Consider the following 25,404-nt stretch of genomic DNA (forward strand, 5'->3'; position numbering starts at 1 on the left):
CAGCCCAGAGCCTGACGCGGGGCTCAAACTCACGGACCGCGAGATCGTGACCTGGCTGAAGTCGGACGCTTAACCGACTGCGCCACCCAGGCGCCCCATGTTCATTTGTTTCTTAAGTTCCACGAGTGATATCCTAAGGTATTTGTCTTTTTCTGAGGTATTTTGCGTAACATAATACTCTCTAGCTTCCACATCAATTGCTCAGTTTCGTCAACTAATCTGGAATGCCTGGGATCATAAGTGAAACAAAACACTGCTGTGAGTATAAAGAGATAAGGTGGTATCTGGATATTGCTAGGAATGAACATCTTTATCATATAGAGTTGGTTGATAGGAAAAAGCAGTCTTTGACTAGTGGAGTTTGGGGAACATATAAGATCTGTTCAGTTTCCCTAGGATAGTGTGGAGATTTTCAGGACCTTATATTATGTAAAGTCACCTGAGAAATAGCCTTTCAATGAATTGCTGTTCATTCAGTGAGTATTTGTGAAGTACCTGCTTTATACCCGGTATTCTTCTACCAGCTAAGGACACAGAGGTGAACAAAATGTCTTTGCCCTCCTGGAATGAGTGTTAAGTTAGCTGAATTAGGGGCGCCTGGGTGGCTCAGTGGGTTAAGCGACCAACTTCAGCTTGGGTCAAGATCTCACCGTCTGTGAGTTCGAGCCCCGCATCAGGCTCTGGGCTGACAGCTCGGAGCCTGGAGCCTGTTTCCGATTCTGTGTCTCCCTCTCCCTCTGCCCCTCCCCCACTCATGCTGTGTCTCTCTCTGTCTCAAAAATAAGTAAAAACATTAAATTGGTTAAAATGAAATAGAAAAAAAAGAAAAAAAAAAGTTAGCTGAATTATATGTAAGTGGTGTATCTTCACGCTCCATCTAACATACTCAGGGTATGTAAACTCCACATTAGGTGAAATGGGACGTGAAATAATTGGATCACAGGTTTTGTGCTTAGAATGACGTGGAGTTAGAATGATCCTAAGTACATTTTTCCCCAAGGAGAGTATTTGAATGGGAGACAAGCGAAGGAGTCCTATTAATAATGTATAAGTAATTGATTAATGAATGGATAAAGATGTGATACACACACACACACACACACACACACACACAAATGGAATGATAGCCACCAAAAAGTGGAATCTTGCATTTGCAATGATATGGATGGAGCTAGAGAGTATTACACTAAGTAAAATAAGTCAGAGAAAGACAAATACTTTATGATGTCACTAGTGGAATTTAGGAAACAAATGAACATAGGGGAGAAAAAAAAAAAAAGAGGCAAACCGAGAGGGAGGGTGGGGAGGGGTGGGTTAAACTGGGGATGGGGATTAAGGAGTGCACTTGTGATGAGCACTGGGTCTTGTATTAAGTGATGAAGCACTAAATTCTACACTTGAAACTAGTATTACACTGTATGTTAATTAACTGGAATTTAAATTAAAACTTGGAAAGAGAAAAATAATGTATAAATAATCCAGGATACAAATACGTCTTTAGAAATGCCCATGTCTTTTCTCCCCATGTTAACTGTACATTCCTTGATAGTTTTGCACTGCTTCAGTACCACTAGCCACATGTGGCTATTTAAATGTAGATTAATGAAAGTTAAACATGTATTTCCTTAATATCAAGAGTTCACATTCCAAGAATTCAATAGTTCTAGGTGACTAGTGACTACCATGTCAGACAATACAGATGTATTACATGACAATTACATCATCACAGAACCGTCTATTGATTGGTGCTGCTTTATAGGGTCATACATTCTTTGTGACATAGAAGAAATAAAAGAATTATCATGTCGATTTGGAAGATGAAGGTGAATGGACTATAAAGAAAAAAGTTCTATCAGTGCAAAGAATGAGCGATTGTAAGGCAGTTGTAAAGAATGGAATTGTTCAAAAAAATACTGTGTGTATGTGTGTGTTATTAGGCTAAATGTTTGCCTATAAAAGGGGGGAGAGAAGAGGACTAGGATCCCTAGAGAAGCAGAATAAAAAACATGAGAACCTCAGGCAAGATGGAGGAAAGCTGGGATATGAAAGGAGGTAAGATTCCTCTTGAGTGTATTGGAGAAGAACCCTTAAGTTGTTCACAGCCCTATCACCTTTGAAAGTTGCTATAATTTGAGTTCCCATTTCCTCTGTGACCTGCTTAACAGCATATGTGGTTTGCCTTTTCTATTCCTTTTTCCTCTTATGATTGGGGCTCTTGTCCTCTCTCCTCTTTCCAGTCTTTCTCTTGATTCATTAAAGATACCCTGCTTGAGTCCTGGTTAGAGAAGAAATGGATATTTGCTATGCAGTAGCTGTTTTACATTTCCATCACAAACCCTGAATTAAGGGGTAAATTGAATCCGACATATATATATTTTTAAGCATTTAAATGTTATGTTTTAAAAAAAAATTTTTTTAATGTTTATTTTTGAGAGAGACAGAGACAGAATGCAAGTGGGTTAGGGGCAGAGAGAGAGGAAGACACAGAATCTGAAGCAGGCTCCAGGCTCTGAGCTGTCAGCACAGAGCCCGATGCAGGGCTGGAACTCACCAGCTGTGAGATCATGACCTGAGCCGAAGTCGGACACTCAACCGACTGAGCCACCCAGGCGCCCCAACCCAACACATTTTTAAGCACCTAAACTTGGTTATCTCAATTCCTGAGATTTTATTCTGTATTGCAGTCATTAGATAATGGAGAACAGGAAATTTTTCATGATTGATTTGTATTTTACAAACATCACCTTGCCTGCTGTATGAAAACGAGCTTAGCACAGACCAAAGGTGCAAGCAGGGACAATTTTAGTATCAGGGGCGAGACTGGGCCAGCATAGTAATGATGGAGGAGTATGAAGATGGAACTGTCTTTTGCTTTGACCTGTGGTTACATGACTTTATCAGGTGCATTCTGAAAATTATAATAGCCTATGGGCTTTAACATAGTGGGGGCAAACAGGTGAACACAGCCTGTGTTCTTGAGGTGTCTGGTTCCTGGGAGTGAGGGAGACTTCTAAGCTCAGCAACTGGCATTGGCGGGAGTGAGGGTGGGGAGGCGGTGCGGGCTGGAGAGGAGAATATGAGCGAGAGCAGGCTGGAAACGGGTAGCAGGCCTGCAAAAGGCTGGCAAACACGTCTTGGTGAAGATGCACAGGGCTGTGGTCAATCTGTTTTTTGTGCTCATTTTATTTCCTGCACGTGAATATTCACAGCAGTTCCAGCTGCAATATCCAAAACACTGGAAACAACCCCAAGGCAATTATGCTGTGTTCAAGAAGCTAGAAAAAGGAGTACATACGCAACTAATTTCATGAATATGTTGCAGACTAATCTTTATAATTTTTTTAAAGTTTATTTATTTACTTTGGCGGGGGCGGGGGTGCAGAGAGAGAGGGAGCGACAGGCTCCGCACTGTCAGCACAGAGCCCGATGCGGGGCTTGAACCCACGAACCAGTGAGATCATGACCTGAGCCGAAACCAAGAGTCGGACGCTCTACCGACTGTGCCACCCAGGCGCCCCTTTATAAATTTTTTTAAATTAACATGTATTTACTTTTGAGAGAGCACGAGTGGGGGACGGGCAGGGAAAGAGAGGGAAACAGAGCCCGATCGCCGGCTGGAACCCACAAACCGTGAGATCGTGACCTGAGCCAAAGTCCCACGCTTAACCGACAGAGCCACCCAGGCGCCCCTAATCTTGAGTGACAGAAGTGGCTGCCTGGGATGTGTAAGGGACATGGATGGGATGAGGCTGGCAAGAGGCTCACAACGACCGTGGCTTCAGCTCTCTTGGCGACCGCCGCATGCCCCACCCCATCTCACTTTTCCAAACCGTGGTCTCCCCGGCACCCTCGCCGAGCTCCCGGCCGCGCGGCTCCCTCCCAGCCGGCGGGCACCTGCCCCGGCCCTCTCCGGCCGCAGCACGCCGCCCGCTTTCTTGGCAAGCCTGCTGGAGCTTTTACACCGCCGCTGAGCCTTTCCGCGATGAGAATCGAGACCGTGGTGCCCAGAGGTTATTTTAATTTCCCACCGAGCGGAGACCTCACGGCCGGAGGAGCCGCGCCCCTTAGATGGGGAAGGGCTCCGGCTTTGGTCAACTCGGCGCCGTTCCGCGTCCCCTACAACTAAGGGTCCTCTGTCCCTTCAAAGGTTACCGCCATATCACGTCTGCTTCGCGTGAGCGGGAGCCTCTGAACATCTCCCCATTTTCCTGTGAGGCCTGGAGGGGCGAGAAAGGGCGAGGGTTTCCGCGGCGTTCTTTCACCGCCGCCTCACAGCGCAAACACACCGCTGCCCAGGTTTCCGTACGGCGGGTATTCAAATATGGCGGCCCCCGGGGCGCCGAGGCGACGGCCGCGCGGACTTATGACCTCATAAGGAGGAGCCGGAAACCCGTACTCAGTTCTCCATAGAAACGCGCCAGAAACGCCGCTGACCCTCGTCAGGTGTTCCCGGGAGAGGAGGCCGGGCGAGGGAACTAGAGCGAAGGAAGTTTAGGGAAGTAAGTTAGGCCCTGAAGAGGTCGCTGCAGGTTCAGGAGAGACTCAAGTCCTTGTGTGGGTCTATTTGTAGAAAAGGCGGGGAGAGGGGCGGCCTGTCGGCCTCTAGGTAAGTTGTTGCTCCCCTAAGTCGGTGAAGGTAGCGTATGGCGGGTGTGTTTTTGGAGGTGAGCACGGAGGAGTCTGTACTGAATGTCTGTAATCGAGATGTCTTTGGGGTCAATCCTGGGGGGGCTGTGCTGGTCAGTGATTAAAGATCTTAACAGATCAACTACCGGGAGTCCTGAGGTCAAGGTTTAGGGTCTTCGCAGGTCACCCAGCCTGTAGGTGATTGACAGCTGGTGGGGTGGTGTTTGTCACAGAAGGCGGCGTTTGGCTCTGGTTCTGCAATAATTTGGAGCTCAGTGATTGAGGAACCATTAAGGGAGGTCAGTGTAGCTGATCCAGTTTTGGTATTGATTCGGTGGGGTCGTGGCCTGTCTTTTGTGCAGGATCGTGTGACAGCAGGCTTGGAGGCTCAGGGGCCCCGGCTGGTTCGTGCGTTGGGCTCAGACCGGCTCCTGGAACAGACGTGTTGAATGTTAACATTCCTTAAAAGCTTCAGGTCCAAGTCCCTCCTCCATATAATTTTCTAATCTCTTTTGGCTCTCCACATCATCCCGTCCCTTTGAATCCGCAGAAATGAAAGTTTTGGGAGAGAGAAACGATTCAGCAGATTTAAAATTAATTAGCCTTTTGTTTTTATTAGGCTTTTATTTAAGATTCTGTGTTTATCCTTCTGTAATTTTACTGTGTGTTGTCTTGGATATTTCCTTTCAGGTTATATATTATATAAAGTCTGCTATTTTCCCAGTATTTATTTAAAATTTTTTTAAATGTTTGGTTTTTTAGAGAGAGAGACAGAGTGTGAGAGTGTGAGAGGGGAGGGAGCAGAGAAAGAGGGAGACACAGAATCCGAAGCAGGGTCCAGGCTCCAAGCTGTTAGCACAGAGCCCAATGTGGGGCTCGAACCCATGAACTGAGAGATCATGACCTGAGATCACATCGGACACTTAACGGACTGAGCCACCCAGGCGCTGCTCAGTATTTATACTTTTGAGTTGTCTTTTAATTTTTAATTTGTTGAGGTGTTTTTAAAACTTTGATTCTATAGCTCATATTCTCTCTCTCTCTCTCTCTCTCTCTCTCTCTGGTGTGCTCATTGTTCTGCATATTGAAGTGTATGTACATAGGGTAAATAAAGAGATAGGAGAGCAACATAGTTTAAAGGAAAAATTCACTGTTCCTCGCTGTCCATATGGCCTCATTTCTAAAATTGATCTGAAAATTACTTGCCACTGAGGCAGAGTTCTGTTCCGATTCTCCTTTGCCACTTCCCATTACCTGCTACTTCAGGGTCTTATGCCTAAGTCATGATTCCTGGGGAACCAAATAGACACAAATACTGGGGACCATGTGTCAAGGTGAGTACACAGCAAGAGAGGATGTAACACTGAAAGTAATTTTGCTCTTTGGCCTACAGGTCCTGACAAGAGACAAGAAATGAATGAAGAAAGAGGAGGTTCCACGACCTAGACAGTGTCATTTCTGGAGCACTTTTGACTGGCTACTAGATTTCTAACTAGAAATTTGGGGCATATCCGGAAGAGACAAAGACAGAATATCCCAGTTGTTGGCCATTTCTCAAAACAGAAGAAAATGATCAATGCCCAGGTGATTTTTGTCTTTTTTTTAATTCTCTTCTTTATTCCCTGGTGAATTTATAGAGGCTTGTGAAAATATAGAGCCTGAGTGGCTCAGCTGGTTAAGCGTCTGACTCTTGATTTCGGCTCAGGTCACAATCTCACAGTTGGTGAGTTCAAGCCCTGCATCGGGCTCTGCATTGCAGTGCAGAGTCTGTGTGGGATTCTCCTTTTCTCCCTCTCTCTCTGCTTCTCCCCTGATCACGTTCTTTGTATCTCAAAATAAATAACTTTATTTTTTTTTTTAAATCCGTTCAGTATCTAGAGAGAAATAAACTTTGACTCTACCTCCAACATCATGGCAAAGTAGAATCAAGAATATAGTGTTAATGTGATTCCTGGTAAATGACCAGCGTTGGAACATAATATGTAACTAAAGGATCCTCTGGGTTACATCAGCTGACACGCTGCATCTAATATGTGTGACAATGACAAGAGAATCATGCTAAGTTACATGATATGCAGTGACTGAGAGGAGAAAGCAGAAAGGTTCCTCAGGGGATGTCAATATTTCATGGTACTGAGGACTCAGGAAAAATTTTATATTCTTCTTAGAGGTGATGGGGTAGACAGTGTTTTCAGCAGTCACCTTTTTTTTTTTTTAAGTTTATTTATTTTGAGAGAGAGAGAGAGACTACCAGCGTGGGAGGGGCAGAGAGAGAATCTCAAACAGGCTGTGTGCCATCAGTGCAGTGTATGGGGCTTGAACTCACAAACTGTGAGTTTATGACCTGAGCAGAGATCACGAGTCGGACACTTAATCAACTGAGCCACCAAGGTGCCCTAGAACACTAACCTTCTAATAAAGGCAGCAGCTGACTCCCTCCTGCTGTTTATTATAGAGTTCCACAGAGACTCCTGGGGCATAAACCAAGCAAATTCAGTGAACACGGCTTTTTCAGGGGACCAAAGTAAGGCTCCAGGAACAGGTGCCTGTACTGGCATTCAAGAACAGATTTGGCATTAGATAGTTGCACAAAATTTTGTCTAGTAAGGGCTTGAATTACTGGGTTCTAGGATGTTTACAACTTTATGTTATCTCAGAAAATGAAGAATCCTTTCCTGTTTAAAAAAAAATTTTTTTAACCTTTATTTTTGAGACAGAGAGAGACAGAGCATGAATGGGGGAGGGTCAGAGAGAGGGAGACACAGAATCCAAAGCAGGCTCCAGGCTCCGAGCTGTCGGCACAGAGCCTGATGCGGGGCTCGAACTCATGGACCGCGAGATCACGACCTGAGCCGAAGTCGGACGCTTAACTGACTGAGCCACCCAGGCGCCCCCCTTTCCCGTTTTTAGATCCAGTTTTGACCTACTCTTCTTTTTAGTGCTTTTGTTTCCTGTAACTATACAAATTGCTCACGAGTACCTTTTAAAGAAAAAAAAAATCGGGGCACCTGGATGGCTCATTCGGTTAAGCATCTGATTCTTTTTTTTTTTTTTCTATTTTTTTTTTTAAATTTTTTTTTTTCAACGTTTTTTTTTATTTATTTTTGGGACAGAGAGAGACAGAGCATGAACGGGGGAGGGGCAGAGAGAGAGGGAGACACAGAATCGGAAACAGGCTCCAGGCTCTGAGCCATCAGCCCAGAGCCCGACGCGGGGCTCGAACTCACGGACCGCGAGATTGTGACCTGGCTGAAGTCGGACGCTTAACCGACTGCGCCACCCAGGCGCCCCTAAGCATCTGATTCTTGATCTTGGCTCAGGTCGTGATCTCACAGTTTGTGAGTTCAAGCGCCATGTCAGGCTCCGCACTGATGGCATGGAGCCTGCTTGGGATTCTCTCTCTCCCTCTCTCTGCCCCTCCCCTGTTCATGCTGTCTCTCAAAGTAAATAAATAAAACTTAAAAGCAAAAAAGTACATTCTCTCTTCATGTCCTCTTTCCTCATTCCTTCATACCGCTTTAACAGATGTGTGAGGTGCTCCTGCTGTCCCTGGACCTGTGTGTGCATCTGTGCACGTGGCCCACTTACAGATGTAACTGGATTTATGTACATCTGTGTATGTAAACACACCTGTCATGACATCTTGTGTGTCGGTGGAACCATACTCCAAAGAACATAATCTGTTCTTAATCCAGGCATCTAAAGAAATAATGACTGCAATGGATTGATGAATATTAACTATACAAAATTCCATTGGTCTGTAGTCATACTCAATGAGTAAAACTGTGTAAAGCATTTAGCGGGTACCTTCTAAGTGATATGTGGATCATCTTTGCCTAAAATCTTCACCAATGCTTAATAATAGCACATTATCAACTTGCATAATTGCAGTCTGGGGCTCGAACCCACGAGCCGTGAGATCAGGCCGAAGTCAGCTGCTTAACTGACTAGTGAGCCACCCAGGCGCCCCCTAATATCCTTGTAGTTCCTTAAGTGAAAAGAGCACTAGAGGTATCTTTCGGTCCAATATTTGGTCTTCAATCTCATCTGTGACAGAGTTCCTAAATCCCTTGGAATGTCCTGGGTGATAGGAGCAGCTCTTGTTCTTAATAAACTTTTTATTTAAATTTTTTTAATGTTTATTTATTTTTGAGGCCGAGAGAGACAGAGCATGAACAGGGAAGAGGCAGAGATAGAGGGAGACACAGAATCGGACGCAGGCTCCAGGCTCCGAGCGGTCAGCACAGAGCCCGACGCGGGGCTCGAACTCACGAAGTGTGAGATCGTGACCTGAGCCGAAGTCAGATGCTTAACCGACTGAGCCACCCGGGCACCCCGGAGCAGCTCTTGTTCTAATGGTGTGACTCTGGGTGGGCTCCTGGATGGGGGCTGGTCTGCAGAAAGGCCAAGCCATTATCAGAAGTGTGGAATTTTCAGCTGTATCCCCATTATCCAGCGAGGAGAGAGGGGCTGGAAATGGAGTTCATGACCCCCCATGCCTGTGATGGAGCCTCCATAAAATCCCAAAGGTGTGTGGTTTGGAGAGCTCCAAGCTTAGTGGATGTGGGTCCGGAGGGGGTGACGTGCCCCTCCCCTCGGACCTCGCCCTGTTCGTCTCTTTCATCTGGATGAAATCTGTATCTTTTATCATATATAATAAACTAGTACGCAGTTAAGTACACTGAGTTCTCTGAGCCGCTTAAGCAAATTAATCAAACCCAAGGAGGGGGGTCACTGGAACCTCCACTCTGTAGTTTGTTAGAGCACGGGTGACAACATGGACTTGGATTGGTGTCTGAAGCAGGGGCAGGGGCAGTCTTGTGGGACTGACCCCTTAACCTGTGAAATGTGACGCCGTCTCCAGGTAGGTAGTGTCAGAATTGAGTTCAGTTGTAGGCCATCCAGCTGGTGTCAGAGAAGGGCTTAAAAAACACACAAAAACACCACCTATACTTCAGAACTGGTCTCAGCGTCATAGTTACTATTAGCAGGGCAGCTTCCTTTATATTCCTCATGAACCAATAAAAGCGAACCTTTCATATTAAACAGGGCTTTGTTATTACAGGAATCACTGACACTGGAGGACGTGGCCGTGGACTTCTCCCGGGAGGAGTGGCGGCTCCTGGCCCCCGCCCAGAAGGACCTGTATCGAGATGTGATGCTGGAGAACTACAGGAACCTGGTGTCAGTGGGTGAGGACAGTTTCCCTGTGTCCCTCAGAAGGTGCCCGGTCGGTGGCCTTTCCTTTCTCAGCTGCTTACACTTCAGGGTCCCTGCACTGTTCTGAATGGCTGATTCCCAGGACCACCTCTGGCACATGCTAAAAGGGTCTAACGTATTATGAGCTGTTTTTATTAGCAACACAAATGATGCCAAGCGCGTGGGGGTTTTCCGCACCGACAACCAGGCCTCCAGCTCTTCAGGTAGCAGCTAGGTGTCCTGCAATCCATTTCAGTTCTGACACTACCCAGAGTTGGCGTCAGACTCCACAGGTTTAAGGGTTTAGTACCGCAGGACCGCCCTCACTTTGGAGGCCAGTTGCAAGTATTGGGTACCCACTGTACCCACGCTTCAGTCCAGCTATAAATTAGGCATTCCTGCAACCCCGCTTCTGGTCTGCTAATTTGCCAGAACAGGTCGCAGAGCTGAGGAAAGCACTTTACTTAGGATTGCCATTTTATGGGGGCACCTGGGTGGCTCAGTCAGTCAGGTGTCTGACTCTTGGTTTCGGCTCGGGTCATGGTCTCGCGGTTCGTGAGGTTGAGCCCTACATTGGGCTCTGTGCTGACAGCGCAGAGCCTGCTTGGGATTTTCTCTCTCTGCCCCTCCCCTGCTTGTGCTCTCTCTCTCAAAATAAATAAATGAACATTAAAAAAGAAGATTACCATTTTATTATAAAGGATAAAACTCAGGAGCAGCCCAAAGGAAGAAAGGTAGAAGGGAAGGTATGGGGGGAGGGGTGTGGACCTTCTATGACCTGTCCAGGTGAGCCACCCTCCTAGCACCCCAGTGTGGTCATGAGCCTGGAAGCTCTCCCAGCCTGGTTGTTTGGGACTTTTTATGGAGATTTCATTATGTAGACATAACCACTGAGATCATTAGCCACTGGTGATTAACTCAGTCTCCAGCGGCCGGGGGAGGGGGTTGGAGCTGAAGGTCCCAACCTCCTAATCACTCGTGGGTGTTTCTGGCAGCCAGCCCCCAGGCTAAAGCTAGATTGGTGCCCCTATGACCAGTCATTAGTTCACAAAAGACACCCTTCACTCTGGAGACTCCAAGGACCTTAGAAGTTCCCGTGTCAGGAATTGGGACTTAGAACAAATCCTGGAACAGATATTCCTATCACAGCTGCCACTCAGGAAATTACAAGGGCCTTACGAGCTCTGTGCCAGGAGCCTGTACAAAGACTAAATATATATTATAATATCACAGCATCACGAGTGCCCTCTCCCGAGAGAAGAACCCCTGCCATGCAGATGCGAAAACTGTCAGCCCCTCACGTGTAGCGTCCTCCCATCCCGACACATCCCAGCCCATCTCCAAGTGTCCTGTCTCTCCCACGGGCAGGGCATCAAGCCAGCAAACCAGATGTGCTCGCCAAGCTGGAACGAGGGGAAGAACCGTGGGCCATAGAAGAGGAAGTCCGCAGTGGAACCAGTCCAGGTGAGTGGGAGCCAGCTAGCTGGGTCACTGAGGAAGTCCCCCTCCAGCCGGGGAGAGGAGGCGGGCCGGGTGCTTGAGGACTCCATGCATCTCCCCGCCATGGGGGAGCTTTTCCTCCAGGTCTTTAGAAGGAAGTAGAACTCTTTTTTTCCTCTTCTGATATCTGATCCTTGCTTTTTTTCATTTTACACCTTAATTTGTGTTGCTTTTGCCTAGTGTTCTTCCATGGATTCTGTAGCTGACCCCCTTCTTTGTGCCCCATCAGAGTGGGTGTCCCTGTTCCTCCCACCCTGGCTGTGAAATTACCCTCCCGGGGGCTGAGTCCAAAGAGAAATGTGTGACTTCACACTGTTTCCGACGGTTGCACGTTCCGGCCCCTCTGGAAATGCTGATTTCCCTCCCAACAGCCAACCCCACCCTGTATGTTGTGTCTCCACAGTAACCTGGTCTCTTCCCTGGTCCGCTTCCTAGCTCTTCCCCCACCTCGAAGGTCTTCAGATCCTTTCCATTTTCTCTGCTGTATTCCTAATACTTGAGATTTCTCTTCTGGGTTATGGATTAAGCTCTTTCTGATGTCTGGATGAGACTCCAAATCGATACCTCCCTACTTGTTGTCTAGTGTGAATTCAGTTCTAGGTATTTTACCTGCCTACAATTTCCGAGTCCCTGCATGAGGAATAGGAATGCTCTGCCCTCTACACAAAAAATCCCTCTTGATCCCATTTTAACATTATTCTGTCTTAGTACTGCACACCTTTTCCTGCCCACGCTGTTAACTGTGGCATTCTTGTCTTAAAGACCCCTGCTGTTTCTGTTGACTGTGTCACTAGAAAAGTTTCTGTTGACTGTTTCACTGGAAAAGATGGTTTTACATCATCAGGTCTAGCCTAAATCAGCTGTGTTTGCTTCTGTGGCTTCCTTCCTGTGGTTGATATTTCTGATTTTCCTTTGGTTCATCGTAGGTCTTCCCGTTGTACTAATTTCTCTAAGTCATTTGTTTTTCATATTCTTTTTTTGTAAGCAGTTTTAAGATAATTCACATAGCCTACAATTTGCCAACTTAACACATACAATTGAGTGCTTTGTATCACATTAACACAGTTATATAACCATCCCCGATTCTGAAAGATTTTAATCACTTTAAAAAGAAACATTTCTGGGGCACCTGGGTGGCTCATTGGATTAAGTGTCTGACTCTTGATTTTGGCTCAGGTCATGATCTCACGGTTCATTAAGTTCAAGCCCCGCATGGAGCCTGCTTGGGATTCTGTCTCCCTCTGTCTGCCCCTCTCCCACTTGCTCTCTATCTCTCTCTCATAATAAATTTAAAAAAGGAAAGTTAAAAAAAAGGGAAACATTTCTAGGGCTCCTTTTTTGAAATATTTTGAAATATTTTTATCACTTTAAAAAGAAACATTTCTAGGGCACCTGGCTACTGGCTCAGTTACGAGAGTATGCAACTCTTGATCTCAGGGTTATAGAGATTACTTAAAAGTAAAATCTTTGGGGTTCCCAGGGGGGGGCTCAGTTGGTTAAGCGTCTGGCTCTTGATTTCAGCTCAGATCATGTTCTCATGGTTTGTGAGATCGAGCCCTGCATTGAGCTCTGTGCTGACAGCATGGAGCCTGCTTGGGATTCTCTCTCTCCCTCTCGGCCCTTCCCTGACTCGTATTCTCTCTCTGTCTCTCTGTCTCTCTCTCTCTCTCCCTCTCAAAAAAAAAAAAATTTTTTTTTTAAAAAGTAAAATTTGGAGTGCCTGGGTGGCTCAGTCAATTAAGTGGCCGACTTTGGCTCAGGTCATGATCTCATGGTTCATGAGTTCAAGTCCTGCGTCGGGCTCTGTGCTGACAGCTCAGAGCCTGGAGCCTGCTTCAGATCCTGTGTCTCCCTCTCTCTCTGCCCCTCCCCCATTCACACACACACACACACACACATACACACACACACACATTCTCTCTCTCTCTCTCTCTCTCAAAAGTAAACAAACATTAAAAGGGTGCCTAGATGGCTCAGGCTGCTAAGCTTCTGACTTCAGCTCAGATCATGATCTCACGGTTCATGAGTTCAAGTCCCGCGTTGGGCTCTGTGCTGACAGCTGGGAGCCTGGAGCCTGGTTCACATTCTGTGTCTCCCTCTGTCTCTGTCCCTCCCATGCTCACACTCTGTCTCTCTCGTAAATAAACATTAAAAAAAATTTTTTTAAGTAAAATCTTTTAAAAAATAAGATAAAGAATAAAAGGAAACATTTCCTCCCAGGCCCCCAGCCCCAGGCAACCCCTGCTCTCCTTTCTATATCTACAGATTTGCCTGTTCTGGATATTTCATATAATCATAAAATATTTGGTCTTTTGTGTCTGGCTTCTTGCATTTAGCCTAATGTTTCTGAAGTTCTCCTGTGCTTTAACATGTATCAGCACTTCATTCCTTTTTATTGCCAAATAATACTCCCACTGTATGGATATACCACATTTTATTTACTTATTCATCCATTGATGGACATTGGGTTCTTCCACTTTTGGGGCTTTTATGAATTATTCTATTAACATTAATTTTTCTTGGGTATACATCAAGGAGTGGAATTCTTGGGTCACATGGAGTCCAGGAAGTGTCCGAACATGGTGCTTCCAGACTCATGGTCAGCATTTCCTCCTCCCAGCCACGGTGTGTGACAATAACAGAGTATTGCCAACCAGGGGACCTCACTTGATCCTTTGGGTGTTTTTACTGGGGCTCAATCCCACATTGCCCACGTGGCTGAACTTTAGTTTCTAGCCCCTCCAGAAATCAGGCTAATTCCTATAGTCTCCAGTTCCTCTGAGGGTCTGAAGGTTGGAACTGATATGGCATGACCCAAAGCCTCCATCGTAAATCACATTGTTAGAATGTCCTGTGGTCAAAGACCCCAGGCAAACAAAGACACTCCTGTCAGGTAGGACATCCCAAGGGCCTAGAGATCACTTCCCTGGAGCCAAGGGCAAGGGCCAGACTTCTCTTTGGGTGAGGTTAAATCTTCACTGAAGGTAACTCTAAACACGAACAATAAAGGGATTAATTTAGAAATAAAGAAGAAATAGAGCTGATGGCCGTCCGATCAGAATGGAATGACAGCATGATATGTATAAGGTACACGTACATTTTGAATTAAGAAGATGCTGCCATGAATTAGGAATGAAGGCATGAAATAGGAAATGGGCAAGGCCATGGGGTTGACTATTCAGAGTGGTCTGGAATTGGCTGGATGAAAGCCAGCATTAGAAGATATCTGTAGGAGAAACAGCGGGGACATGGATGAATGGGAGTATTCATGATGATGTACACGTTTATTGCCAGGATGACTGGGTTTGATAGGTGAGTAATCGAGGTAGCATGGTGGAGGGCTGTGCTTGGTTTTGTATTTTTTGTACAAAGATTTCCTGCCAATCACGTGTGGCCTATATGAGCCAGGTGGACCAAGATTGGACTGTGGTTCACTAAATCTGATTGATGTTTGGGAAGTTAGTTGGATGGTGGTCTATAGAAAGGCAAATTTAGGAACAGGATTATAATGCAAGAGTATCTTTCAGCTCATGTTAAATTCTGAAGGCCTTACTTTCTTATTTGCTAGGTAACAAATGCATTTTTTCTATATACACCTTAGTATGCATATTTCCCTGATCTCTCTAGTCAGAATTTGGTTTCTCTCCGTGAACTTAAAGAATCCGCAAACTAAATGTTGGACTATCTAAAACCTTCATTATCTTTCATTCTCTGTGTCCTCCCAATGTTTCACCCGGTCCTCTTTTGAATAACAGGTATGTATTATTTCCACATTGCTATCTCTATTTATACCCCCAACCAGATCTTGATGTCTATACTACATTTTTTTAAGTTTATTTATTTTGAGAGAGAGAGACAGAAAGACCGTGTGTGGGGGGAGGGACAGAGAGGGAGAGAAACAACCCCAAGCAGCACAGAACCTGATGCAGGACTCCCCATCCCACGAACCATGGGATCATGACCTGAGCCAAAACCAAGAGTTGGACGCTCAAACAGCTGAGCCACCCAGATGCCCCTATACTACATTCCTAATAATCCTCTCGATGTTTGCAACACAGACTTTTTCCAACACTTTCTGGATCTCAGTAATATTCCTCATCTCCATTTGACATGTTTCTACCTACCCAGTGGCTCAAGCCATAAAGTTAGCAGGGTCACCCTGATTCCTAACCACTGTCTGCTGAATTCATCATTTAACTGTCTTTTCCTTATGCAAGTACGTCCTGTTTTTCTCTACTTTCCAGTGTCCATTTCTCCTTTAATCACATTTAACAGTATCCAACTCCTTTCTTTTTTTTTCTTCATTTGGTTTTCCCCAACTAGGCTTAAGATCAGTGAAAGTGAGGCATATTTTAAATGTTCCAAACACCAGCATAAGTGCCTGTACACAGGAGCCATTCAGTAAACAGCTGGGAGTGAATAAACACAACCCTCATCGTTCTGGATAGTAGTCTCTTCTACCCCTGTGACCTGATGTCTTTCCAAGTTCTGTGGAATGGTATCCCTCCGACCTTGTCATTTGCTGCCAAAAATGACTTGTGTTTTAGTATCTCTGCAAGTTCCTAGTTAGAAAGCAGCCAAATGTACATACGTTGTCAACGGTGTCACCTTATTGGTACACTTACTGCTTTTTTCTTTTCATTTGTCTGTATAATTATGTTTTTATCAATGTATAAGAGATAAGGAACATTTATATATGGCATTCTGTATTATACTGTTGTCACTAAAATGCCGTTTTTAAGACACACCAAAGAATTTCTTAAAGTTTTATTTGGGGGCACGTGGGTGGCTCAGTCAGTTGAGTGTCCAACTCTTGATTTTGGCTCGGGTCGTGATCCCCAGAATCTTGGGATTGAGCCCCACATCGGGCTCCAAGTCTGGAATCTGCTTGAGATGATCTCTCTCTCCGTCACTCTCTCTAAAAAAATAAAAAATAAAGTTTTATTCTCTCTTTCTCTCTAAAAAATAAAAAATAAATAAAGTTTTATTCAAAACAAGATTATGAAAGGATTCATTGTTCTCTTCTTTTCTAGAAACTGGCAAAGTTGATAATCACCTGCAGGGTCACTGGGAAGATGAAAGAATGCTGAAAGGTATGGAACTGTACCCCGAACACAATGCATTCGGAAATATCGTCCCTCAAAGCAAAAGTCATTTTCCTTTCAGGCAAAATCATATGTTTGAGTTCTATATAAAAACTTTGAAATCAAATTTAAGTTTAGCCAACCAGAGCAAGATCTATGAAATTAGGAACTCTACAAAAGTCAATGGAAGTGAGAAATCATTTCTGCATGATAAGCGTGAAGATTTTCATTCTGCGGTTAAATTCCCTGTAAGTACAAGACCCGTCAGCAATAAGTCCCAAGTCACTAAGCATCAGAGAACTCATGAAATAGAGAAAGCCCATGTGTGTGGTGAGTGTGGAAAAGCCTTCGTTAAGAAGTCTCAGCTGACAGATCATCACAGAGTTCATACAGGAGAGAAACCTTATGGATGCAATATTTGTGCAAAAGTTTTCTCCAGAAAGTCCAGGCTCAACGAACATCAGAGAATTCATAAAAGAGAGAAATCCTTTATATGCAATGATTGTGGAAAAATCTTCACCATGAAGAGCCGTCTAATTGAACACCAGCGAACTCACACCGGAGAGAAACCCTATGTTTGCAGCGAATGTGGCAAAGGTTTCCCAGGGAAGCGTAATCTCATTGTGCATCAGCGAAATCATACTGGAGAGAAATGCTATGTATGCAGTGAATGTGGGAAAGGCTTCACTGGGAAGAGCATGCTCATCATACACCAGCGAACTCACACAGGAGAGAAACCCTACATCTGCAGCGAATGTGGGAAAGGCTTCACCACGAAGCACTATGTCCTCATACATCAGCGAAATCACACAGGAGAGAAACCCTATCTATGCAATGAATGTGGGAAAGGTTTCACCATGAAGAGTCGACTGATTGAACATCAGCGAACTCACACCGGAGAGAAACCCTATGTATGCAACGAATGTGGAAAAGGCTTTCCCAGGAAGAGTAATCTCATTGTACATCAGAGAAATCATACGGTAGAGAAGTCCTACATATGCAGTGAATGCGGAAAAGGCTTCACTGTGAAGAGCATGCTCATCATACACCAGCGAACTCATACTGGAGAGAAACCCTACGTCTGCAGCGAATGTGGGAAAGGCTTCCCCCTGAAGAGTCGGCTGGTCGTACATCAGCGAACACATACCGGAGAGAAACCTTACAGATGCAGTGAATGTGGGAAAGGTTTCATTGTGAATAGTGGACTGATGTTACATCAACGAACTCACACTGGAGAGAAACCCTATATATGCAATAAATGTGGAAAAGGCTTTGCCTTTAAGAGCAATCTCGTGGTACACCAGCGAACTCATACTGGAGAGAAACCCTTTACGTGCAGTGAATGTGGGAAAGGCTTCACCATGAAACGCTATCTCCTCGTACATCAACAAATCCATACAGGAGAGAAATCCTATGTCTGCAGCGAATGTGGTAAAGCCTTCGCTGTGGAAACCGAGCTGATTTTACATCAGCAAATTCATACTGGAGAGAAACCTTATGCATGCAATGAATGTGGGAAAGGCTTCACTGTGAAAAGCCGTCTAATCGTTCATCAGCGAACTCATACAGGAGAGAAACCTTTTATATGCGGTGAATGTGGAAAAGGCTTCTCCTCAAAGAGAAATCTGATTGTACATCAGAGAACTCATAATGGAAACAAACCCTAATGACACAATGAACGCGGTCACACCTTGAGGAGGAAAATACGCCTTGTGCCACATTGGAGATTTCACACAGGATTGACTTCCTTGATTTGTACCGACTGTGGAAAATCCTATTCATTACCTCCCAGGGAATTTATGCAGGAGACAAACTATGTATGTGGTGAGTGTGAGAAAGTCTTCCGACACCAAGTCAGCACCATTGGACATCAAAGAATTCATAGAAGAGAAAGCCTCGATGGGTTCAATAACTGAGGATTACATCTCTCTCATTTGTCAAGCCTCATTAATACACACAAGAAATGGGGGCACCTGGGCGGCTCAGTTGGTTAAGCGTCCAACTTTGGCTCAGGTCATGATCTCACGGTTTGTGAGTGTGAGCCCCACATCAGGCTGTGTGCTCTCAGTGCATCAGGCTCTGTGCTCTCAACACAGAGCCTGCTTCGGATCCTCTGTCTCCCTCCCTCCCTCTCTGCCCCTGGCTCACTTGCATTCTCTCTCAAAAATAGACACTAAAAAAATACACACAAAAAATGTGTAAGTCAAAGTACATAATCCTTTGCAGGGAATCTGAAATTACATACAAGTGAACTCAGGCAGGAGACAAACAGTGATAGTTCAGTGAACTCATTAAACACCAGTGTGCTCCCAGCATACCTGAAAAAGTCAGTGTAGATTAATTAGCCTGTTGCTAAATTTTCACCCTTGGGAAGGTAGGGAATTTGGATAGGAGTGACATCTAATGGATGCAGAGAATGTGCTAGTGCCTTCAGTGATCAGTTACCTCACACCGTAAGTCAAAACAGGTAGACAAAACCTCTGACACATTCAATGTAGAAACGTCTTGAAACATTTTTAGGTAATTATATATCTGAAAAGCATACAGTAAGATGAATCTTGTGACTGGAGAGAGCAGGGAAGCCTCATGGGAATAAAGATCCTGTCTAATCAGTGATCATAACAGATCACCAGTGAACTTACACACAGTAGCAACATGATGATCGTGGGAAAGTCGTTGCCTAGAAGTAAAACCTCAGTAATTGTCTGAAAGTCATGCTGAAGGAAAATGGCAGTGAATATGGCAGGATTTTAGTGATACATTCTGCCTCATCCTTTCTCATGAAGTCATGCAGAAATAAAACTCATGAACACACTAAATGTGTTGGAACTAGCAAAATACCAGAAATTCTGAAGAAAAGAAGCCTCATGAAAATGATGCATACCTGAGTTTTCTGTCACAAATCTAAACTTAATACACCTGATGTCCATTTTGGGGCAGGGTACCTTGAATCACATTCTCAGTGATTACATACTTTTAAAGCAGGGTGTTCTCACCGCTGATTAAATGTTAACGTTGTACACAAGGCAGGAGTGTTCTGTGCCCAACATGTGTCATCTGATTCTTGCATTTCTGAGGCTCTAAATTCATCTCTTTTGGGCAAAAGAAAAAGGAATATATTTATAAATGTAATTTAACATTTGGACGTATTTATCTAAGTTTATAAGTTAGCATTAAGTAGTTTACAAAAATAACCTTATATATGATTTTTCTAAGTTTTTTGAAATAATTTTAGACTCACAAGAAAGTGTAAAGTATGCAAAGTTCCTGAGTACCTGTACTCAGCTTCTTCAGTGACGTGATCTTACATAACTGTAATACATAATCAAAACCAATAAAATAACATTGGTACAATGCTGTTAACTATAGACCTTTTTTGGTTTTCACTAGTTTTTGCATGCACTAATTTGTGTGAGGTTTTGTTTTGTTTTTTAGTAGAGAGTTCTAAGAAACTTTATCACATATATAGATTTCTGTAAATCCCACCACACCACAAGCAGGAAGCAGAATTGTGGCAACACAAAGAAACATCCTTGTTCTGCCCCTTATAGTCACACTCTCCCCACAACCCTGACCCATGGCAACCGCTGACCAGTACTCCATCACTCCGATTTTGTCATTTCAAGGATGCTGTTGAAATGGGATGATTCAGTGTAGCCTTTGAAGACAGGCTTTACTTTACGCAGCAAATTGCCCTTAAGTTCCATCCACTTTGTTGGGCATATAAATAGTTTTGCTTTTTGTTATGAGTAGTGTTCTTTTGTGATGAATGTACCATGGTTATCTGTTCAGTGTTGATGGACTTTGGGTTGTTTCTAGTGTTTCACTGTTATGAATAAAGATGCTATGAATCCAGTTTCGTGTGAATGTAAGTTTTCATTTCTCTGGGATAAGTACCCATGTTAAATTTGTGTTTAACCTTATAAGAAACAGCCAGGCTCTTCCTGAGTAGCCATACTAATTTACATTCCTACCAGCAGTGTACGGATGCTCCAGTTGTGTCTTTTCTAGCATTTGGCACAGTCATATCGGATCCTAGACATCCCATCCAGTGTGTGTATGTAGCACATAGTGGTGGTCTTAGCTTTCCCAACGGCACGTGATGCTTACTTAGCACTTCTACATATGCTGAGAACCATTATCAGGGAAAGTTGTTACTTTTGTTTTCAACCATCAAACATAATTTAAAAAACTCAAAGCCTATCATGTCTGATGATATATTCACCTTTTCCTTTTTTTACTTTGATATGTTTATTTTTATTTTATTTTTTAATTTATTTATTGTTTAACATACATCCAAGTTGTTTAGCATATGGTGCGACAGTGATTTCAGGAGTAGATTCTTTAATGCCCCTTTACCCATTTAGCCCATCCCCCCTCCCACAACCCCTCCAGCAACCCTCTGTTTGTTCTCTGTATTTAAGAGTCTTACATTTTGTCCCCCTCCCTGTTTTTATATTATTTTTACTTCCCTTCCCTTATGTTCATCTGTTTTGTCTCTTAAATTCCTCATAAGAATGAACTCATATATTTGTCTTTCTCTGACTAATTTTGCTTAGCATAGTACTCTCCAGTTCCATCCACGTAGTTGCAAATGGCAAGATTTCATTCTTTTTGATTGCTGAGTAATACTCCATTGTATATATATACCACATCTTCTTTACCCATTCATCCATCGATGAACATTTGGGCTCTTTCCATACTTTGGCTATTGTTGATAGTGCTGCTATAAACATGGGGGTGCATGTGCTCCTTCAAAACAGCACATCTGTATCCCTTGGATAAATACCTAGTAGTGCAATTGCTGGGTCGTAGGGTGGTTCTATTTTTAACTTTTTGAGGAACCTCCTTCCTGTTTTCCAGAGTGGCTCCACCAGTTTGCATTCCCACCAACAATGCAAAAGAGATCCTCTTCCTCCACGTCCTTCCAACATCTGTCGTTGCCTGAGTTGTTAATGTGAGCCATTCTGACTGGTGTGAGAGGTGGTATCTCATTGTGGTTTTGATCTGTATTTCCCTGATGATGAGTGATGTTGAGCATTTTTTCATGTGTCGGTTGGCTATCTGGATGTCCTCTTTGGAGAAGTGTCTATTCATGTCTTTTGCCCATTTCTTCACTGGATTATTTATTTTTAGGTGTTGAGCTGGTAAGTTCTTTATAGATTTTAGATACTAACCCTTTATCTGATATGTTGTTTGCAAATATCTTCTCCCTTCTGTTGGTTGCCTTTTAGTTTTGCTGATTGTTTCCTTTGCTGTGCAGAAGCTTTTTATTTTGATGAGGTCCCAATAGTTCATTTTTGCTTTTGTTTCTCTTGCCTCTGGAGATATGTTGAGTATGAAGTTGCTGTGGCCAAGGGCAAAGAGGTTTTTGCCTGCTTTCTCCTCTAGGATCTTTTTTTTTTTTAATTTTTTTTTTCAACGTTTATTTATTTTTGGGACAGAGAGAGACAGAGCATGAACGGGGGAGGGGTAGAGAGAGAGGGAGACACAGAATCGGAAACAGGCTCCAGGCTCTGAGCCATCAGCCCAGAGCCCGACGCGGGGCTCGAACTCACGGACAGTGAGATCGTGACCTGGCTGAAGTCGGACGCTTAACCGACTGCGCCACCCAGGCGCCCCTCTCCTCTAGGATCTTGATGGCTTCCTATCTTACATTCAGGTCTTTCATCCATTTTGAGTTTTGTTTTTTTTTTTTTGTATGGTGTAAGAAAGTGGTCCAGGTTCATTCTTCTGCATGTCGCTGTCCAATTTTCCCAGCACCACTTGCTGAAGAGACTGCTTTATTCCATTGGATATTCTTTCCTGCTTTTGTCAAAAATTAGTTGGTCATATGTTCCCTTTTCTTCATTCCTGATGTTTCATGTTTCCTTCTGTCATTTCGGTTTTGTTAAAACTTCCTTTAGTAATTCTTGAGCAAATCTGCTGGCAACAAATTGTTAGTTTTCGTAGCAAAACTACGTTCTCTCTTGTTCTCTCTTTTTTCTGGTTCTCTCTTTTTTGGTCAGTTATTTCTCTTGATATAATAAGGATATGCAATCCAATTTACAAATCCTACTTGTGGGGAAAAAAGACGTTTGCCATGCAGTGTTATGGTAAAATTCATTACCAACTTAGTGTTGAGTAATTCATTTATTAAAAAAAATTTGGGGGGCGCCTGGGTGGCGCAGTCGGTTAAGCGTCCGACTTCAGCCAGGTCACGATCTCGCGGTCCGGCAGTTCGAGCCCCACGTCGGGCTCTGGGCTGATGGCTCAGAGCCTGGAGCCTGCTTCCGATTCTGTGTCTCCCTCTCTCTCTGCCCCTCCCCCGTTCATGCTCTGTCTCTCTCTGTCCCAAAAATAAATAAACGTTGAAAAAAAAATTAAAAAAAAAATTGGGGGGGACGCCTGGGTGGCTCTGTCAGTTAAGCATCCGACTTCAGCTCAGGTCATGATCGCACAGTTCATGGGTTCGAGCCCCGCGTCGGTCTCTGTGCTGACAGCTCAGAGCCTGGAGCCTGCTTCGGATTCTGTGTGTATGTCTCTCTCTCTGCTCTTCCCCCACTCATGCTCTGTCTGTCTCTCTCTCTCTCTCAAAAATAAAAAAATAAACATAAAAAAATTTTTTAATGTTTATTCATTTTGAGAGAGAGAGAGTGTGGGTACATATGCATGAGTTGGGGAGAGGACAGAGAGGGAGGGATAGAGAGAATCCCAAGGAAGCTCCACGCTGTCAGTGCAGACCCCAACGTGGGGCTTGAACTCATGAACTGTGAGATCATGACCTGAGCCTAAATCAAGAGTCAGACGCTTAACTGACTGAGTCACCTAGGCGCCCCTAAAAATATATTTTTTGAGCATTTACACTGTGCCAGGCACCATTGTAGTCGCTGGGGACACATCAATGAACAAAATGAACAAAACAGGCAAAGTCATGGCCTTTGTGGTACATATCATATCGTAAATGCGACTGAGTAAAATAAATACATAATAGAATGTCAGTTCTGCTAAGTGCTATGAAGAAATATTAAGCTTAGTACATAAGTTGTAATGGAGGAACTATTTTAATAAGGGTTTTCAAGGAAGGCTGTTCTGAGCAGATGTAATTTGAACCAAGACCTAAGTGTACTGAGGGTAACCAGCCAGCATATTTGTAAGCCAGAAACACTCCAGATCAGTTTCTAAGTGTTTTCTCTGGGCTTTCTGACTCAGGATTCTCTGAAAAGCTTGAAAAAGATACAAATCCTTGAGTCACACTCCAGACCTCCTAAACCAGGACCTCTAGTATTGGGGTCCAGGACCCTGCATTTATAAAATGATCTTTGTGAACTCTTCTTAAATTTTAATATCTCTTCCCTAAATCCTGGATTAGTGTTCCTGTCACTATCTCCACTCTGTAACAGGATGGATTCTGGGCACTCTACAGTAAAAACAAACAAACAAACAAACAAACAAACACACAAACAAACAGACATGAATGCTCTAGCAAGCAAGCGCTTAGAACCCTTTTACTTCTTATCCTTCTGTGAATCTACACATCCTGCCATGGCAAGGAAACTGATCAGGCAGGGTCCAAGAATAGGCTACCCAGGCTGCCTTGAGCTCTCTGGACCAGATGCTGAACTCACTTTTCAGAGCTTGACATCCCAGGTGAATGGGGCTGCCCATTTAATTCTTGAAGGGAATATAATACTATTAAGAAATTATGCCAACAATAAGTTCTAAACATATAGAAACTAGAAAACATATATAAGCAAATGAAGAAATCTTAAATCACCCATAACTATACCTGAGAGTCTAGCATTGTTAACAGTATCTTCTCCCAAATTTTCAAACATATGTAAGTATGTCTTTCATGAAAGAAAAATGAGGCTTTTTATTATATTTACTATGTTATGAACATCTACATCATTAAATATTCTAAAACTTTTCTAAGATTGACATCTTTTTATAATATTAAAGTAACAGAATCATGATACAAAGATGTTAATGGAAAACTGCAAAAATTGGGAATGTGAAAACTTTTTAAAAAAATGATACCTCTTCAGTGACTCAAGAATGAACCTTTTATTTTTTTCCAAGATTTTATTTTTTTTAAGTCATTTCTACACCCAACGTGGGGCTCACACTCACAACCCAGAGATCAAGAGTGAATGGCACGCTCCACGGACTGAGCCAGCCAGGCCTGCAGGAATATGAAAACTTCTGACATTCACTACCCATAAGTATAAACCCTGAAGTAATCCAAACTAAATATTTAGCCAATGACTGGGGCGCCTGGGTGGCTCAGTCACTTAAGTGTCCAACTTCAGTTCAGGTCACGATCTCGCCATCCGTGAGTTCGAGCCCCGCGTCAGGCTCTGGGCTGATGGCTCAGAGCCTGGAGCCTGCTTCCGATTCTGTGTCCCGCCCCCCCCCCACCCCTCCCCTGTTCATGCTCTGTCTCTGTCTCAAAAATAAATAAATGTAAAAAAAATTTTTTTTAAAATATTTAGCCAATGACAAATATTTATGATTTATTCCCATAACGGGGGTCATAATATTTATACTATCCAGCAGGCGTGTTTTTTTCTTCTTGAGAAAAGTTATATTTCCTTATTTAAACTGACAGCTGCAGTATATTCTTTTCTCTCTTTTTTAAGCTTATTTATTTTGAGAGAGAGAACAAGCAGAGGAGGGGCAGAGAGAGAGAGAGAGAGAGAGAGAGAGAGAATCCCAAGCAGGCTCCGCATGGTTAATGCAGAGTCTGATGCAGGGCTCAGTCTTATAAACCCATCTCATGAACCCTCAGATCATGACCCGAGCTAAAATCAAGAGCCGGAGGCTTAGCCAACTGAGCCACCCAGAGGCCCCTACAGTATATTCTTTTCAATTTCTATATACTGTTTCTCTGAGTGGATATTCCACAATTTACCAAAGTATTCGTGTATTATTGTACATTTAGTTTTTTTCTTCTAAATTACAAAAGCCAATGTGGTTAATATTAAGAAACATTTTTACCGAGTAAACTGTTGCA

At 43.7% G+C, this 25,404-nt stretch overlaps 1 protein-coding gene across 1 annotated transcript in view; it reads left to right on the forward strand.

Annotated features, from left to right (window-relative positions):
• Positions 1-4,413: 4,413 nt before the first annotated feature.
• Positions 4,414-25,404, forward strand: part of LOC125153802 (zinc finger protein 432-like) — a 36,426-nt gene continuing 15,435 nt past the window's right edge. Inside the window, 5 exon segments of the mRNA XM_047837324.1 lie at positions 4,414-4,606; positions 6,020-6,210; positions 9,692-9,818; positions 11,194-11,289; positions 16,359-18,092. Of these exon segments, the coding sequence (XP_047693280.1) occupies positions 6,196-6,210; positions 9,692-9,818; positions 11,194-11,289; positions 16,359-18,092 (1,972 nt within the window). The 5' untranslated portion in view covers positions 4,414-4,606; positions 6,020-6,195.

The sequence above is a fragment of the Prionailurus viverrinus genome, chromosome E2, assembly GCF_022837055.1.
Source record: "Prionailurus viverrinus isolate Anna chromosome E2, UM_Priviv_1.0, whole genome shotgun sequence".
Classification (NCBI taxonomy): domain Eukaryota; kingdom Metazoa; phylum Chordata; class Mammalia; order Carnivora; family Felidae; genus Prionailurus; species Prionailurus viverrinus.